Raw genomic sequence first — 19,658 nt, 5'->3', positions numbered from 1 at the left:
ACCTCAGCCCCCTTTTCCGTGTCGACAGGAACAGGCCGAATTCACCAGCACCGCTGGTTTTGGCTTCGGCCATGTAATTCCACACGTGGATACTTCTTCTCTTTGTCTTTTTTGTCTACAAAGTCCTCCCGTTTGGCCTCAACTCGGCCCCCAGGGTCTTTGCCAGATTCATGAACGCTTTAGCGCCGTCCTCCGAGCGCAGGGCCTCCACATCTACCCATACCTCGACGACTGGCTCGTCAGGGCTACATGTACGGAATTGGTTCACCACGCTTCCCATGCCCTTATGAACACAATGCATGACCTGGGCTTCTCGCTCAACCTCAAGAAGTCACAGCTGCTCCCTGCGCAGACTGACATTCCTGGGGCTCATTTGGGACAGGTGCTCCGAGAGGGTTTTCCCGTTGGAAGACAAGATCTCGGCCATCAAGACGCGGCCACCGCCCACTTCCTCAGCAGAGAGGTGACCTTGGCATGGTGGTACCAACATCTCTTGGGTCTACTAGCAGCAGTACTGTTAGCCGTGCCGCACACAAGATGAGAAGGATTCAGCTGCACTTCGCGGCCTCATGGAGCGGGGCTCGCAAGCCGAGATGATCCACGTTCCTCCATCTCTCCACCCGGACCTAACTTAGTGGTCCATGGACTGCAACCTACAGACGGGCAAGCCCTTCCGGCCACCCTTTCCGCATGCCACCATCTGCACAGACTCCTCGCTCGAAGGCTGGGGAGCCACCCTGGACGATCTCTCGGTCCACGGCACCTGGACTCGACAGGAGCAGGAATACCACATCAATTGGTTGGAGCTGAACGCCATCTGGCTAGCCCTCTGGGCATTCCTACCACTTCTCAAGGGCAAGGTTGTCCTCATCCAGACAGACAACTCGACCAGCATGTACTACGTTAACAAGCAGTGTTGCACCAGATCCCCTCCTCTGTGCAGACTGGTGATCAGCATGTGGGAATGGGCCTTGGAAAATGAAAATTTTCCTCTCTGCAGTTCCCCTCCCGCGGTAATCCAACCTGGAGGCGGACAGACTCCGCAGGCTGGGAGCGGACAATTACGAGTGGCAGTTAAACAATCTCGTTATTCATGAGTTTTTCAACAAGTGTGGTCATCCCCTAAGTGGATCTCTTTGCCACCTGGCACAACAAGAAGTGACCCCAGTTGGCATCCTGGGAGGGTCAGAGCCCCGGCTCTCTGGGCGACACATTTCACCTCCAGCAGACCAGCATGAAGGCCTACGCCTTTCCTCCCACTCCCCTGGTCCACAGGGTAATTTGCAAGATCAAGGAGTCGCACCGACTCCTCGTCCTTCTGATTGCTTCATGGTGGCCGGCCAGACCATGGTTTTCAGAGCTCCGCAGCCTCTCGGAAGTGCCTCCGATACACCACCTGACGGGGCCCAGAACATCTTCTGGCACAGCAGGAGGGCAGGATCATCCACCCCGCACCAGGGAAACTAGCCCTCATAGCGTGGTACCTGAGCAGGTAACGCTTCAGCACCTTAGCCTCTCACAGGCCAATATGGAAATCATACAGGGTATGGGGCGCAAAGACACCAGGGCCCAGTACAAGAGCAAATGGGCCAGGTTCTGCCACTGGGCAGACTCCAAGGGAATTGACCCCTTGGCCTGCGATTTGGACAACGTGCTCTCCTTTTTGGCGCACCTCGCTCATTCGGGGGTACAGGTCGACACCTGCCATACATACCTCGCAGCTATTGAGGCTTACAGGAACTCGGAGGAAGGCATCTTTTCCTCCTCCAACCCTATCGTCAAACACCGGACTGGTCTCGCTAGGCTCTACCCGCCCATCAAGAGACCGCACCCTGTGTAGGACCTTAATATAGTCTTGGGCGCCCTGGCACACAAGCCATTCGAGCCAATGGTGTCCGTGGACCTTAGGCTGGGCACCATCAAGACGGCCTTATTAGTCAATCTTACCTCGGCTCGCAGAGTCAGTGAGATTCAGGCGCTGGTCGCCTCTGAACCATATACCACCTTTCACAGGGACAAGGTAATCATGCGGACACACCCGGCATTTCTGCCCAAGGTTCCATCGACATTTCACTTGAACAAGGAATTAGTCCTTCCTACGTTCTTTCCCTGTTCCCAAGGACGAAGCACAGAGAGTGCTGCACTGCCTGGATGTCAGGCGTGCCCTAAAATTCTACTTGGACAGGACCAAGGGCTTCCGCAACTCGGACGTCCGGTTTGTCACTTTCGGCAGCTCAAGGCCAGATTATCAGGCCTCGAAGGCTTCCGTATCCCGCTGGATGGTCTCTGCCATCAAAGAAGCGTATGAGGGCCAGCACAAGCTGCTCCCGGCCAACATGCATGCCCACGCAGTCAGGGCCAAGGCAACGGCCATCTCATTCCAGCGCCATGTCCCTTGGCAAGTCATAAGCATGACGGCCACTTGGGCCTCTCCCTCCGCTTTCTGCAAGCATTACTGTTTGGATGCCGGCTCTAGATCTGATGCGGCCTTCGGATAAGCGGTTCTCGGGAACCTATTTGCTTAAGGAGGGTCTCCTCTCCACCCTGGACCTACAATCGGTTGTAATCGCTCATACAGTATGGAGGAAAGGGGACGGGACGTACGAGTAATTATAAGTTACTCACCGTAATGACGAACATACTCTGTTCATAGTCCCCTTCCTCCATACGAATAATACTGGTATCCTTAGGCAATGTTAAATCTATTGTCGATGCGTCAATGGGGACTGAGGTGTGGCGCTGGAGGGCGGAGTCAGGGCAGCGCATGCTCCCTGGGTCCCTGCGCGCCTCTAAATTTAAAGAAGGTTTTTCTGGTGAAAAAGGTTCCGTCTCCCGTCCCTTGAAAGGGATGCCCAAACAGTATGGAGGAAAGGGCACTATGGACTAAGAGTACGTTAGTCACTACGGTGAGTAACTTATAATAAGTCACCCGAGTGTGTAGGAAGTGTCTGTGTGCCATCCCAAATGGGGATCTACTGAAATTGAGTGTATTATACGTGTTAGTTATTTGCTCCCTTCTAAAGAAGGCTTATTCAAACTGACTGTTAAATAAATAAAACTTTAATCAAGAAACATTGAGTATAAGTTTTATTGAATACTTGTCACTGTGAAACTCTGTTGCAACCCTCCAGCTCACATTGACTCCTCTTGAGATCAGCCTGGCTGCTCAGTCACTTTACCAACTTGTGTAGTACATGCTTATACCAAAGGCTGGATTAACTATTGCCAAGAGGACAAGGCTGGTGCAGTCTCCCACAGGGTACTGCATACAATATTGCCTAACACATCCCGAAGGCAATGGGGTGGTAGAGAGGATGAACAGGTGCGTTATGGAAGGGATTTGAATGAGTTGAGTGGGTCAATATATCCCACATGTGAACATCCATTCTTGCAATCCCATAACATGAGACTGCATAAACCACCAAAAGTGGTATTCTGCCAGAACATTGCTTTACCACGTACCTTGAATGAGTTTGGCTAGGGTGGCCTCTCGGAAGCCTCCCTCAGGGCTGGTTGTTGAAAAATCCATTTTAACAAGCAGTCTGTTGGCAATTGCAGGCTTGTGGAGGCGGGAAGGGATGGACTTTCCAATAAGATTGCAATCTCAAGTGTTAGGCAAAGATTTGGGGTAGTACCCTTTGGGTGCACTACAACAACCTTAGCCTCCTGGCAATAGGACCTAACCTTTAGTATAAGTTTGAACCACACAGGTTGGTAGTATGGCAGGGCAGCTAGGCTTATCTCAAGAGGGGTCAATGTGAGCTGTAGGGAGTTTACACAAAGATTCACTGTGACAAGTATTCAAATAAACACTTATACTCACGGTTTCTTGATAACATCATTTATTTGTTTACCAGGAATTTGAAGGGAGCAATATGATAGTAACACATAAATACCTCCAAAATACACACTCTTAGTTTCTAAATCAGCAATCACACATTGGGGATGTCACACAGACACTTCTTGCACCCTCAGGTGACTTCAATAGTTGGGACACTGTGGACATTGATATATTACTGTTAGCAGTTAGAATAGCACTGAGATGAGTGTCAAAGAAAAGGTTATTAGAACAGACATGAGATCACAAATATTATTAAGCAGGCAAATACTTTTGAACCCCCCCCCCCCCCACAAGTCCCCCATTTCAGAGGAGAGAAGAGTCTTTCAGTGAAACAGGCTAAGACAAAGTCTATGTGGCTGAAGCACTTCTTGCAGGTAAGTAGGAAAAGTCTTTGCACAATGTTTTAAAAGTCTTTGATGAAAAAGAAGAATCGATGTGGGCCACAAGCTGTTAGACTTTTGAGTAGTAGAAGCAAATCTACAACAGAGGTAAGTTCTCTTAGACTTTACAGTACATTAAGTTAGAAGAAAAATGCAGCAGATGACTTCTGTTCCTGTGCAGCTCTGCAGATCCTGGTGTTCCTGGGCCTCAGTCGTGGGGACAAGAGGGAGGGCTTCTGGGGACTCCTGCAATGGAACAGTCACCGACAGCAACCGGCAATCTTCAAACAAGTGGCAATTCAGTTTTTCAGCTCCTCTTGTCTACCGCAAATAGCATCACGTGGTTCCTGACTGTCAAGATGGGCTTTCCTTGCATCTGAGATCCAGCACTGTGTTGAGGTGGCTCAGGCTCGGTCAGTCCTGCTTCCTGGGAGCCCGGAGGATCTTCCTGGAGCTCTTGGCCAGCTTAAAAGCAACGCACACAAACTGGTGTTCCTCTCCCTGGCTCTTCGGTTCCAGCAGCATCTGCAGTGGAAGTGCAACCAGCTTCAAGAGGATGTCCCTGTGGCTTACTTTGGAGTTGATTGGTCCTACCAACTCAAGGTGAGAAGTCATCCTTGCAGGGCTTCACTAGTCGAAACGAAAGTGGAGTTTCAGCACAGCAGCAGGGCTTCACCGGGCAAGCCAACGGTCCAGGAGTTGCAGCACCCGTCCTCTTTCAGCTCATCTTCGGTTCTTTCGTTCTAGTGGTCGAATCTGCCTTCCAAGCCAAGAGACTCACCTTTTAAACAGTTTTCTCCCATTCCTTCCAGGGTGGCTGTCCTTGCCGGACAGTCAGCCAGCCAATCACGCCAGAGTGCATTTGGGTCTCCTAGGAGATTAAGCACAGGGAGTTTCTGGCACTTCGCTCACTTCCTGGCCACCCCAGACACTCAGGAGCCAGAGGCGGTCTTCAGTCCTGAAGCCTGCCAAAGGCATAGAAACAAAGGGACCAAACCTGGTTTGGCGCGCAGAGACCAACTCTAGAAGGACCTTTCCACAAAGAAATGGCGAAAAAAGACGACCAGGGCCCTTTTAAACAAAGGCGGCTCGGACGCCATCTTGAAAAACATGGCTCCCGCGATTTAATGCTACCGGTGTTCGCGGTCGGGAAACATCATGGTAGTTCATTGTAAAACTACTGCCACCAGCCATTTCGAGAGGAAAGGGTAGCATTTGACTGCTACATGAGTTTCTAGTCATAGGGGATACTTGGTGACCCCTCCAGCACTCTATTGTAAGATAAGGTGTACTGGGTCTAGGAATTTAAAAAGACTAGTAAAGTCAATTTAACTTTACTTTCTCTGGGAAACAGTAGTTTATCCCAGAAAAGTTATTTAAAACTTTGGACAGCCTAAAAAGGCTTCCCTGTTTCACTGCACTGAGGGTGATGTGCGACACACATGAAAAGATGCCTATGGAGTTGTCTAAAACTCCATAATCAAAAAACACTAATCAAAAAACACAAGAGTAAAAATATGAAGAATTAAAAAGTTCAAAGTCTAGCAAAAGAACCGGAGGGCTCTAAGGTGGGAGGAAATGGCACAATTTGAGAATTCTTCCTAACTGCACTGAAGGTGCTGTGTGACACAATGTGAAAAGATGCCTATGGAGTTTGTCAGACTCCAAAAACCAAAAGAAACGGTGTTCAAATCACATTCAAATACATGGGAGAGTGGGGGAAAGGGGTCTCACTTTCTCCAGATAAAAATGAAAAAGTCCTAGAGTCCAGTAAAAGAGCTGGGGGTCTCTAAGGTAGAGAGGAATTAGCACATTTGAGAATTCTCCCTAACATCGAGTTTGTGGTCTGTGGGCCTTTGCTAGGTAAGAGACTCTGGAGGATTGCCTTGCCTGTGTGCTAATGGAATTGTCTGATCATCCTTAAAGGTCCTCTGTATGTCGGATAAGAGTTCCATTGGTCTACTGTTGAATGGCTCTAAAAGCTCACCTGATCTAGGCAAAGCTGGGCTGGGTGAACTACCCCAGCCTCCCTAGATATTTACCTTTCAAACGCTGAGTTGTTATCCAATCCGTCAGAAACATCTCCGTTACGTCCATGATCTTACACAGTTTTGGCTGTGTATTGTGTAGTTAAAACCTCCAATCCAGTCAAAACTGTCTATGCATACTGGTTCCTTTCCCGTGCCTTGGATAGAGCCCATGAAGAGACATGACTTTATATGGCCATTCCTACCAGTGAAAAGAAGGAATACTGTCTTTGTACCTGCTGTAACTGTTAAACTGTACTGCACCCAGATACCTCAGGGTTGGGAGCGCCATATAAATGAACAAATACAATACATGGGTTAGACCTGGCTTAACCCATGAGGTTGCCGGTTTGGCCACAGCACTGGACAAAATAATATTGCCGTAAAAACACGTTGGTGCACTTATATTGTATTTAAAAATAAAGTAGCACTGCCACTATCCTGTAGGGACACCCTGTAAAAGGTGGAAGACATTTAGATAACTACATGGGGGCCTAGCCATTAGGCTTCAGATACAGATGAAGGGTAAAATGGGCAGTGCGTCCACCAGTGCAGTGTCCTAAGAAAGGTTGCTGTGGCAGGTAGGGTGGAAAAAGCACTTCACTTACCAGGGAAAACCAGAAGTCAGGAAACCCCAATTTGTCAACAAATATGTTGGATGTTGCAAGGAATGAGGCTGTAAAAGCAGCATAAGGAAAATCTTTCCCAGCACTTAAGCCTTCCTTGACTTGAGCAATCAAGAATAATTCTTAAACTGGGAGCGGGGTTGACGAGAATACAGGATAACAGTTTTATGTTTAACAAGGACAGTACATATATCGTAGGTTTTATAAAAAGTGTCTTTATGTCCTTTTACAAATGAGTAAAGCTATTTGTCGTGGTTAAAGCTTTCAGAAAGTCTTGGCGTTCTTTAGGGTCAACTGTGAAGTTGCACAACATCCGTCAACTTCTGATGCAATTTCGTTTTTCTGAGCCTGCTTGGCAGAGTTTATTTATTTTAATCCTTTTGTGTTTCCTGAAACATGTGCTTTGTTTTCTCCTCAGCGTCGCAGTCTGCAAGTTTAATAACTCTGGCGATGATTGGCATGTGCTTGTTGGTGTTGCCAAAGACCTGATCTTGAATCCACGCTCTGTTGCAGGGGGATTCATTTACACATACAAGCTGGTGGATGGCGAGAAGCTGGAGTTGCTGCACAAGGTGAGCACATAGGATATCATTATTTTGCATTGAGTTGTGCGCGTATTCATAGCGTATAAGACAATTGGAGCCATACCATGATTTAATTTTTGGTGGGATTTCGTAAAAGCACATGGTGGGGTTTAGCCTCCTGTCTATGCTTTGAGGGAAACACAAGGAGGCTCAAAGATCCATCTACATTCTGTACAGTCAAACTGTAGGACTTGACCGTGGAGTCTGAGCAACAGAATGTGTAGTTACATTGTTTGTTAATCTTCAGAAAGGGAAAGAAAGATGCTACTTCATATCGTAACCAACATTAACTAAGCAGAGGTATTAAGTTTTGGCTGACATTTTGATAGGGTTGTTGGTAGGATTTCTTGGTGCAATTAAACTGTTGTGTTGAAGCCTTTGGAATGTCAAGGGTGAAGTGGGGTCTAGAGCTTACCAACTGTTAGGGAGCTGCATCATTCTTAAGCTTCATCCCCTCTCCTAGAGAGACCCCCAGTACTTTTACTGGACTTCTGGACCTTTTTTTCTTCAATCCTCTCATTCATTCTTATGAGCTCTGTCATTTGGAACTATTCGTTGTATTCTATCTGTATTATGGAGTCTGTCTGCTCCATAGCTCTTAAAGGCATCTGCGTTTTTACTACTGCAGAACACAGCTCCTTATGGCCATTGTTGCTGGGGACTCTTAGGGTCCTCCTTCAAGATTATTTTCCTATATCCTGAAGTAAGTACAGTTCTTCAGAATAGAGATACACTTGAGGCCTGTTTCACAGAAGCCGTTTATAATGGTGCAATCCCATAGAAAAATGCTCTATGAATCAGGCCCTTAGTATCTCTCCCAAAACTCTCTAGTCTGAGAGATTGGCACAGACCACCAATCACCTAGTTATTTAAAAAAAAATATTTTCATTTAATTGAATAACATCTTTTAGCAATTGAAAATACAAAAAAAAGAGAAGGAATAACCTTAATTCTCCAGCATGGGGTCTGGCATGGATTCACATAATCGTGAATATTCCCAGTCGTCAGGCTGGGAATCCTCGGTAAAGAAAAAATCAGTTTCACTTCTGAACTGTCTTTCTCCTAACAACCAATCACGTGTCTCTGGTTCATACTGCCCCCATCCAATGACTGCCCTCTACCTAAGCCCATCCTCTGGCAGCCATCTTCAGAATTGTACTGCACGTTCATGTGTTGGGAGTCCTCCTGCTATGGCTGTCGAGCTTTTACTGCGTTTAGTGAATTTAATTTTTTAATATTTTTTTTTTAAAAATGTCCCTAATAGTTCTAATTTATTTTTCCGTTCAATCGAGCCTCAAGCTCTATCGATCCCTCTTCCGATTAACGGGGACCCGTATTCGGATTCTTCAGCGCTCCTCAGGGTGATTTTTTTTTTTGTCGTTTCTTCTTGGAGGATTCCAGAAGCTGCTTCAAGGCCTATCCCGCGTGGACATGGCAGAGAAGGAAGACTTGACGCCTCTGTTCAGGATTTGTCCAGGATGCGGCCTGCAAAACATCTACATGGACGATGGGCATTCCATGTGCCTCTACTGCCTGCATTCTGACCAAACGCATGTGGAGGATGACTGTGCGTTTTTTCAGGAGATGGTCCCATGCACCAAGAAGGATGGGCGCAGGCGTCACACGGAGTGGGTTCAGGCCAAGGCCCCTGCTGCGGGTGAGTCTCGGCAGCATACCTCCCCCAGCCACAAGAAGAAATCTGAGCGGTCTTTTAAGACCTTTGAGGGCGCCCCGGCAACAGTGGCCCAACATAAGGCCAAGCACCGCAAGTCTGAGGGCACCGGGAGCGCTGTTGCGACAGGCTCCACGTGGGCCGGGGCGGGCACAGCCTCCCCGGCAACTTCGACCACGAGCCAACGCTCTGGTTCAGCGAAGAAGAGGAAGTCGGACCACCCGGGTAAGCTTATGGAGAAGCCCCGGATGGACCAGTCGGAGAAGGGCAAGGGGGAGCGCGGCGCTGACCCTCCCCCCAAGGTGTGTAGGCCCCTAGCTTGACCTAGTTCATGCAGGCCCAGATTCACTCGGCAAAGCCGTCCATTTAAGGCGTGGTGGCGTCCCTAGCGATGGACACAGGTTTGCAGGGTATGGGGTCCCCAAGGTGAGTTTCCCTGCCTGCCAAGAGGCAATTCTCGTTCCAGCCCATAGAGAAGACGCCGGAGAAGAATGCCCATCTCCCCGAAACCGTCTCACCTGGTCGAAAAGGAGGGGGTGGCACGGTAGTCCTGCTGGGCACAGACATCTCCTCTGAGGAGGAGCTTTCTACTCCGCAGAACATATTGGAGAAGAAATTTGTTGAGGCCAAGGCCTACAGGAGGGAGGGACCCTGATGAGGGAGCTGTCGGGAGTGGCGACGAGACCGACAAGGAGCAGCAGGCAGTGGAGGAGTTGGAGAGCCCTACACCGCTGCCTCCTTCGCTCCCTGTTGGGCAGAATTGCATGCAGTACCCTCTGGGATCATCACATACAATTAGGACTACAGGTGTAAGCAAAACCAACCTTTGGTATAAGTCTGTACTACACAGTTTTGTGGTAGCGAGCTGAGCAGCCAGGCTAATCTCAAGAGGGAATGTGAACAGTAGAAGAGGTTACACAGAGGTCTTACAATCACAGTGGTTCAAGTAGAGGCACTCAAGGTTTTCTTGGTAAAACTTTTTAATTAGTCATTTAGAAAACATTCACTGGAATAAGGCAACTTAATATCATGCGCAAATACACTTCAATACCAAACCAATACGTTTCTAAGTAAATTTGGCTCCCCTGAAATAGGAGCAAAATGGCATTTCAGTCACTTTAAATAGGAGGATAAAGGCACAAGTTAGCAGAACAGATCACAAATGCGTTCGTAGGCAGTGCAAATAGTTTTAGTTCACTAGAGGGCTCGATTCAGTTCAATAGGACTAGGGCAAAGTCAATGGACTAGTGTCTTGGATAGGAAAGAGTAGTTCTTGAAGTAAACAGTAAAGTCTTTGCCAAAGTTCTCAGAAGTAGTTTGTACGAAAAAGAATCATATGTTTGGTAACAACCTGATTATTAGCCCTGCAAGTTGGGAAGGTTCCACAAACTTTCACTGCGAGGGGTAAGTTGTCTCAATTGGGTTGGCACAGTACCTTAATATGAAGAAATAGATGCAGCAGAAGACGTTGGTTCCTGGCAGATCCTGCAGATCTCAGTGTTCCTGAGCCTCAGTTGTGGGGACAAGAGGGAGGCTGTCGGGACTCCTGCACTGCACGTGATCGTCAAAAAACGCAGACAAAATGGAGTCCCTTTAGTTCCAGTAGCTGTAATTCAAGCACACAAGCTCGTGTACCTCTCCCTGGTTAATCCTAACCAGCTTCGAGAATGGTATCCAGGTGGCTTACGAGTTGATTGGTCCCACCAACTTAAAGGAAGAAGTCGTCCTTGAAGGGTCTTCTCTGTCGAGATGAACTTGGCAATTCGGACCTGCAGCAGGGCTTCACCGGGCAAATCAACAGTCCAGGAGTTGTAGCAGCCGTCCTCTTCCAGCTCGTCTTCAGTTTTTTCGTTCCAGTGGTCGACTCTGCTTTCCAGTCCAAGAGACTCGCCTTTTAAACAGTTTTCTCCCTTTCATTCCAGTCTTGCTGCTACTCGCCCAGCAGGGTGGCTGTCCTTGCCGGACAGTCAGCAGCCAATCACGCCAGAGTGCATTTGGGTCTCCTAGGAGACTAAGTACATGGAGTTTCGGGCACCTCCCTCACTTCCTGCCCACCCCAGACACTCAGACGCGGTCTTCAGTCCTGAAGCCCGCCAAAGGCATAGAAACGAAGGGACCAAACCTATTTTGGCGCGCAGAGACAAACACTAGAAGGACCTTTCCAAAAAGAAATAGCAAAAAAAGACCAGGACCTGTTTAAACAAAGGGCCTTTAGGCGCCATCTTGAAAAACATGGCGCCCACGATTTTTAGGTACCGGTGTTCGCGGTCGGGAAAAATCATGGTAGTTTGTTTTTAAGCTACTGCCACCAGCCATTTCGAGAGGAAAGCGTCGCATTTAACTGCTACATGGGTTTCTAGACATAGGGGATAACCCCTCCAGCACTCTATTATAAGATGGGGTGTGCTGGGTCTAGGAATTTAAAAAGACTAGTAAAGTCAATTTAACTTTACTTTCTCTGGGAAACAGTAGTTTATCCCAGAGAAAGTATTTAAACCTTGGGACAGCCTAAAAGTCTTCCCTGTGTCACTGCACTGAGGGTGCTGTGTAACACACATGAAAAGATGATGCCTATGGAGTTGTCTAAAACTCCTTAAACCAAGAACACGAGAGTAAAACGCACATCAAAATACATGAGAGAGTGGGAAAAAGGGTCTCTCTCTCCAGGTTAAAAAAAAAAAGCAAGTCCTCAAAATCCAGCGAATTTGCTGGGGGTCTCTAAGGTGGAGGTAATTGGCACATTTTTGAGAATTCTCCCTAACGGGGGCATGAACAGGCTGGAGAAGTTTGTTTTGTTGATTTCTCTGAAAGGTTTGCTCCTTAAAGGCCTCGTGAGGAGAGCCCTTATGCGCCTGTCGCCAAGATTCGGAGGACCTTTGATGCTCCTCATGAAGATGTTTATGACCTTACTGATGAAGAGGTTACCATAAATCCTTATGTACAGGATGATCTCTTTTGGGACCCTACCGACGGAAGGATTGGGAAGACAACCAGCCGGTTGACTATCAACCTTGGGCTTCCCCGGACCCTGGCACCTTAGGTATGGCCTCTCCTGCCTCCACACCAGTCCGTCGGGCATCACCTGTTGATGATCAGATGGCGTTTAACACGATCTTAAAGGAGGCAAACAAACGCTTCCAAATTACCACACAGGAGGCTGTGCCAGATTCTGACTTTGTTGAAGACATACTAAAGGAGAAGCCTCCTGCCAGTCAGGCTATCCCAATCCTTAATTCTATTAAGAGACACCTGGCCCCTTCATTGTTAACGCCCACTTGGACCAGGGCTGTTAATCCCTGAGTGGAGAAGTTGTTTTCGCCCTTCTCCTGCCGACCCCCTTAAATTAGGGGGCAAGCCACTGTGGATTCCCTGGTCGTTACGACGAGGAAGAGTGTGGGTGTCCCCCTGTCCACAGTTGAGGCACCACCTGATAAAGAATGTAAGAAGTTGTATGCACTGGGGAAAATGGGTTGTGGCTGCTGCAGCATTCTCCACCCGCATAGCCAACAACACCACTCTGTTGGCTAGCTATTCGGATGTTTAATGAATCTGCTGCAGGAGGGGCTTCTAGAGGTCCCTGAACCGGTGCGGGCTCGCCTACTTTCGATTGTATCTGAAGGCAAGCAGGTGAACCACAATATTCTGAAAAATACTTGGACGCAGCTGAAACAGTGGGCAGGACTTTAGCCCAGGGTACCCTACTAAAACAGCACGCCTTGCTGCGAAACTCTGGGTCTAAGCCAGAAACCTACGCATCCTTAATCAACAAGCCGGCGGAGGAGACCAACTTGTTCGGCAAGGCTGTTGATGAGGCGCTAGAGACAGCAAAAAAGTAACACGAGACTCTCAAGACCTTGAACCAAATTACCCAAAGAACTTTCCAACAGAGAGCGGGTGGCTCTCGTTCCTTTCGTGGGCAATCTCGCTCTTCTCACAACCACTATGGTTCAGGAAACAACTGGTCCTCCGGACAGGGATCTAACACCGCCATCCTGTATCCACCTAGAGGACAAACCCGTGGAAAGGGCAGGGGTCGTAACTCAACCCCTCAAGGCTCCCCGGCCTTGGGTCAGAAATGACCCTCAGATCCGGTTCCCCTCCCATGCCTCCCCGGGCAAGGGACGCCGAACATCATTCCTTCATGCATGGGAGGGGATAACAGACCAGTGGGTGCTCAAAACTGTCGCCCACGGTTACTGTATAGAGTTCTCCGGACCACCGTGATTCAGACCTCCGAGATCAAGACGCCTGATGCCAAAATACCTACGCATCCTGCTGCAGGAAAAGGGTGCCAGAGAAGTCGTCCCTCTTCTACATGTAAACAAGGGTATTTATTCAGTGTACTTCCTTGTACCAAAAAAGGATCTCACCGTTCGTCTTGGAGTAGACTTGCGCCCAGCAAACAAATTATTCAAACCACAGAAGTTTCGTATGGTCACATTGCAGGAAGTAATTCCTCTGCTGACGCAGGGGATTACATGGCAACATTGAACATGAAAGATGAAGATTTTCATGTTTCTATGTTGCAGGCGCACAGAAAATACCTAAGGTTCATGATAGAGAACAAGCCGTATCAGTTCAAAGTACTCCCCTTAGGCATTGCCTCGGCGCCAAGGGTGTTTACAAAGGTACTGGCAGCGCAGGCAATCCATCCCAGTTAATCCTTTCCTCAACGACTGGCTCAGAACGGGGGATTCCTACGAAACATGGCTGTTGAACACTCAAAAGACAATAGACCTCTTATTCAGCCTGGGATTCTCCATCAATGAGAAGAAATCCAGCCTAGACCCCAGCCAAGTCAAGCAATTTTTGGGGGCTCTAATTTGGACAGAAGACTGCCTCGTCTTCCCCGCTCCAACGAGAGGGTTCAAAACCTGCTGTTTCAAATCCCTCAGTATGTAGCCAGTCGGGAGGTGACGGTACCCAATTGCCTTTTTAAAGAATGCTTATTTAACTGGATGTTAAATAATTATGATTATTTATAACAGACTGTGAGTGTAATTTGTTACTTGGATACTTCTATTTGCGAATTTCATTGCGACAGCTCTACAGCTCACCTTTATCCCTCTTGTGAAATTATCCCTTGCTACTCATTCACACTACCAACTTGTGTATTACAGACCTATGGGGTTACCTAATACCAAGCAGATACGTGTTGTGTAGTCGCACAAAGTGTTACTACATCAATTCTTACTGAACGGAGCCTTCGAAGCAACATAAGGTGCCGACGCATTCGTCGACCAGTTTCGAATAAGCCCTCGAAGCCTTCAATGCCTTCAGCCTCATCAGAGCATTCCTTGCTCTCAAAGGTTGTAAAGTGTATTCCTGAGGATCCTAAATTGTTCCAACCCATTTCAAGACCTGATTTCTTTAGGCAGATGGATTCAATCTTTAATGATGATGAGGAGGAAGAGGATCGACCCCTTTTGGGTATGAATATGGAACTCCAAATTCATTTCAGATATATATGATATATTTTATTCATATCGCGCCTATAGACAGGTGTTTCAAGGCGCAATGAGGCAAGGCAGGGGAACATGGGGAGACAAGACAACAATCTTACTAGGCCCAATGACATTGAGAGTGCGCAAGTGCAGGGGAGAGGAGAGGGGAAAAGTGCTGGGGGAAGATGAGGCGGAGAAAGTGCAAGACATAGGCTAAAACTACAACAAAAAAAGTGCGGCCAGTAAAGTGGCAGTGCAGGGGTTAAGTGCAGGCAGCAAGTATTAGATAGCGCAGGTAGCGGGACTGTAGGGTTGCACATACAGCCCAAAGTGCAGGGTTGCCAGCAGGCAGTGCAGGTGTGCAACTGGGAGGGCAGGGATCTGGGCCTGTGGTTCAGAAGGGTACCCAGGTAACCAGTGCAGTATCAGACAAGAGATCTGGAAAGTCTTGAGTTGCTTCTGGAACCACAGATGGTTCTGCTCAAGTTTCAGAGAGGCAGGGAAGCTGTTCAGAGGGAGGCGCCAGCCGAGTAGAGAGATCTGCCCCCAGCTTGTTGCTTGGAAAAGCGACTGACCTTCTGGAAGAAGTTGGAGGAGGAGCGAAGAGCTAGTGTAGGAAGATACTTCAGAAGAGAAAGCTGGAGATATTTTGATCCCATGCCCCAGAAGGCTTTGTGGACAATGCAAAGGGTCTTGAACTTGATCCTTGCAGCCACTGGGAGCCAGTGGAGAGATCAGTGCTGGAGATATGGGATCCCTGGACTTGGGGCCATGGACAAGTCTTGCAGTCCTGTTCTGGATGAGTTGCAGAGGACAGATAGTAGAGGCAGGCAGATTTAGAATGAGTCTGTTGCATGAGTCAAGCTGAGAGAGAACCAGAGCTCTAGAGACAGTGAGCATCTGGGGGGAAGGTGAGGAAAGGAAGAATACCTCCGGGAGGTGCAGTTGGTAGTTTGACTTCTTAGAGACGTCAGAGATGTGAGGAGAGAAGGAGAGTGTGGAGTCGAAGATAACCCAGAGGTTCTTAGCCTCACAGGAGGGAGCAGGAGGGGGGCCAAGGGTGGCCAGCCAGAGAGTGGAGGGAAAGAGGGTTGAAGGTGTGCTGATGAGGAGGATCTCAGTCTTGCTGTCATTCGGGCAGAGATCATTGGCGGCACACCAGATGAGTCTTAAGATGCAGAAACTTGTGGAAACATTAAAGGAAACCAGTAACTGGGAAACATCACCAGAAACAGAGTTTGGAAATGCTGAAATATCTGGTTATACTGATCCTTCTTACAGGACGGTTCTCCAGCATGGGGGGTCTGACATGGATTCACATGCTCATGAATATTCCCTGTTGTCAGGCTGGGAATGCTCGGTAAAGAGCAAATCGGTTTGAGTTTAGTTTCTGAACTGTCTTTCTACTAATCACTGGTCTCTGGGTCATACTGCCCCCAGCCAATGACTGTCCTCTAAGCCCCTCCTCTGGCAGCCACACGTTCAAGTGTTGGGCGTTCTCGTGCTATAGCTCTCAAGCTTTTACTGCGTATTGCGTTTTTTCAAAGAGTTTTCTCTATTTTATTCGGTCAATTGAGTCTCAAGCTCCACCGATTTCATCATCCGATTAACGGGGACCTGTTTTCAGATGCTTCTACGCCCCTCAAGGGCAAATTCTAGTCGAACTTTGCTTCTTGGTGTATTCCAGAAGATTCTTGAGGTCTACCCCGTGTGGACATGGCCGACGATAAGGGAGACTCGACACCTCTGTTCAGGATCTGGCCAGGATGTGGACTGTTGGGCAGAATTATATGCAGTACCCTTTGGGAACACTACACACAATTAAGACAACATGTGACAGTACAATTTCACCTTTGGTACAAGCCCGTACTACAGTTATCGTGGTAGCAGTAGCGGAGCAGCCAGACTGATCTCAAGAGTAAGTGAGTAGTACAAATTGCTACACAAAGGTCAGCAATTACTATGATTCAGGCAAACACTGACTCAAGGTTTCTAAGTAAAAGAATTTATATTTATTTACTCAATTAGGCAAAAACCAACAGGTAAGTACTCGGGGCAACTGAACAAGAGAGACTACAGTGAGGAGATCAGCTAGAAAAGGCTTAGGGCCAAAGTTAATAGGTCAAGTCTTTTGCTCAAGATCACACAGTTCAGGGTAGTTTGCGTTAAAGTTCGTGGCACAGATTCCGGACGAGGTTGGTTGGTAGAAAAGATAGTTCAAAGAGAAGAGGACAAGCCCTCGGATTGGAGAAAGATTTCAAACACTTTCACCGCGGCTGAGCGAAACGCACAATCTGATTTGCACAGTACCTTGACGCGGAGAGGGGGCTGTAGCTGAGGCAGACGTTACTGGTAGTTCCTGCAGGCTCAGGTTCGTGAAGCGACTGTCGGACTGATCAGAAGTAGAAAGACTGGAGGGTCCTGCACTACCCAGGGAAGAAACCAGCAGCAGCGCCAAACAATGAATAAAAGGTGCGCTCCTTAAAACCCAAGCAGGGTCCGACCTTCCTGGCTATCCGGCCCACTGTAGCTCTGTACAGCGAATTCGACCAGAGGAGGGGTCCTGGCTTGTAGTTTGGGCGAACTGGTTGGTCCAACCAGCTCAAGGGAAGAGGTTTCCTGGAGGATCTTCTCTGTCGTCGGATTTGGAGATTCGGACCTGCAGCAGGGCTTCACCGGGCGGTTCAGTTATTGTAGGGGTCCTCTTCTTCCAGGTCCTCTTTGGTTCTTTCGTTCCAGTGGCGACTCAGCTCTTCCAGTCCCAGAGACCTGCTTTTTATGCAGTTTTCCCCCATTCATACAGCCTGGCTGTCAATCACACAGCAGGGTGGCTGGCCTGGCAAGGCCAGCCACCGCTTAGCCAATCAGACAAGAGTGCGACTCGGGTTACTAAGGCAACCCATGACGGGTCCGAAGATCCCTCCCTCACATCCTGCCTACCTAGACTATCAGGCGCCTTAAGGAGGGCTTCTGTGCAGAAGCCTGCAAAAGACAGCGAACAAAGGAGTCCTCCCCAGTTTGACGCGCAGAGAAAAACAAGAGGGAGACTTTAACAAAAGGAAATGGTTAATAAACCCAGCTGGAACCAAAATAAAAAGTATTTGGTCAAGCGGGTTTATGTTCGAGGCTAATATAGCCTAAAACATTACCACGTTATGTAAGATAACCGCAGTAGAAATGTTAGGGTAGATACCACTGCCACCAGCCAAGTCTTAATGTTAAGGGAGCGAAACGAGGCTCCAAGAGACGGACAAAAAGGGGTAAGAGTTAACCCTTTCCAATACTCCATGTAGGATGGGGTGTACTGGGGCTGTGGTTTAAAGTGACTATATAAAGTTAATGTCAACTTTACCTGTTTCTGGGGGACAATAGTCAGCCCCAGAAAAATGGAGTCAGTGTAATGTAAGAGTGGGGGGAAAAGGCTCGCACGCTTACCAGGTGAAAAAAATCAATTCTAGAAATCCAGCAAAGATGCTGAGGGACTCTGTAGGTAAGGGAAATGACCCATTTATGAGAATTCTCCCTAACACACAGTATATGTAATCACAATTATCAAAACACAACACTTTGAAGGTTCACAGACCAAAGCATAAACCTTATTTGGAACACCCAACAGAAGTTCTAGGGAAGTCAAAACCTCTTCATACACATTCAGTATAGGTCACACCTATTCTTGGGGAGTAAAAACCAATGGTTACTTTCACAATTACATTCAGTAATGCAAGGGCAGTAGACCCTTCCAGTTGTACAGTGACTCGGTTCAAATTACATAATCAGTCAACTGGACAACATACTTTTTGTGAATAGTGGAACACTTATTCCAGGTGCAGTACAAACCTATAACTACTTTTGTGATAACACATTTATACTAGGTAATTAAAACCTAAGGATGTAATATTCAATTACAGGTGCTTTTGAGATCAGTGAAACACAGATTGAGATGAGCAACAACTCGTAACTTATTTTTGGGATGGCACACAGCTAACTCCAGATAAGTAAAACCCATATACTTTTTTTTTTTAACCTCACAATGGAGTCCAGGTTAGATATCTTCCAGCTATACAAGTACGTTATGTATGACTTATGAGGGACAGTAAGAACCAAAGAGAGACTGCGAGTCTGTCTAGAACAGCACAGGGAAAGCAAACCATAATGTTTGCTCCCACGACTGAACCGCCCGGTGAAGCCCTGCTGCAGGTCCGAATCGCCAGAATCCGACGACAGAAGATCATCCAGGAAACTTCTTCCCTTGAGCTGGTGGGAACCAACCAGTTTTCCTACTTTGTGTCAGTCCGAGAGTTGCTTCAGGAACCGTGAGCCTGCAGGAACCACCATGAACGTCTGCCTCAGCTACAGCTCCCTCTCCGTTTTAAGGTACTGTGCAAGTTGGTGGTCCGTTTCTGTCAGCCGCAGTGAAAGTGTTTGAAATATTTCTGCAATTCGAGGGCTTGTCCTTCTCTTCTCTTTGAACTAACTTCTCTACCAACCAACCTTGTCCGGAATCTGTGCCACGAACTTTACCGCGAACTACTCTGAACTGTGTGATCTTGAGCAAAAGACTTTTGACCCATTGACTTTGGCCCTAAGCCTTTTCTAGCTTATCTCCTCACTGTAGTCTCTTGTTCAGTTGCCCAGAGTAATTACCTGTTGGTTTTGCCTAATTTCTAATAACTTTGTCTTTCCCTCCCTTTTAAATTGCTGGAGTGCCATTTTGCTCCCACTTCATTTTGTGAGCTTAACTTGTCTGGAATTTAAGGGAAGTGGTGTGGTGTATTTATAATTGTGATTTTTAACTTGCTTAGAATAGTGAAATGTTATACAACTGTTGAGTAAATAACTATTTCTGATGCTTGTTAATCTGTTTAGAATCACATGCTGTGCATATGGTCCGACATCCAGTGGTAACTGCGGAGTATTGCATCTTGTCTTTCGGGGACCGAAAGGGGACGTCGACATAGGCGTGTCTGTAACACTATCCCTATCGTGACGTGTGTAGTACCCAAAATCCCTCACGCACCGAGGTCCCTCAGATTGTTTTTTTCCACCCAAATAACTAGTCGCCCTATAGCGGAGCTCTTACTAGA

At 47.7% G+C, this 19,658-nt stretch overlaps 1 protein-coding gene across 3 annotated transcripts in view; it reads left to right on the top strand.

Moving 5' to 3' along the window:
• Window positions 1–19,658, top strand: part of SF3B3 (splicing factor 3b subunit 3) — a 702,426-nt gene that overhangs the window by 467,631 nt on the left and 215,137 nt on the right. For all 3 annotated transcript variants that reach the window (XM_069654935.1, XM_069654943.1, XM_069654952.1), the window contains exon 20: window positions 7,293–7,446. In XM_069654935.1, coding sequence (XP_069511036.1) covers window positions 7,293–7,446 — 154 coding nt within the window. The remainder of the gene's footprint in view (window positions 1–7,292; window positions 7,447–19,658) is intronic.

The sequence above is a fragment of the Ambystoma mexicanum genome, chromosome 1p, assembly GCF_040938575.1.
Source record: "Ambystoma mexicanum isolate Mex_15411 chromosome 1p, UKY_AmexF1_1, whole genome shotgun sequence".
NCBI lineage: Eukaryota > Metazoa > Chordata > Amphibia > Caudata > Ambystomatidae > Ambystoma > Ambystoma mexicanum.
The sequence above is the reverse complement of the archived record's forward strand: the minus strand, read 5'-3'. Positions and strand labels throughout refer to the sequence as shown.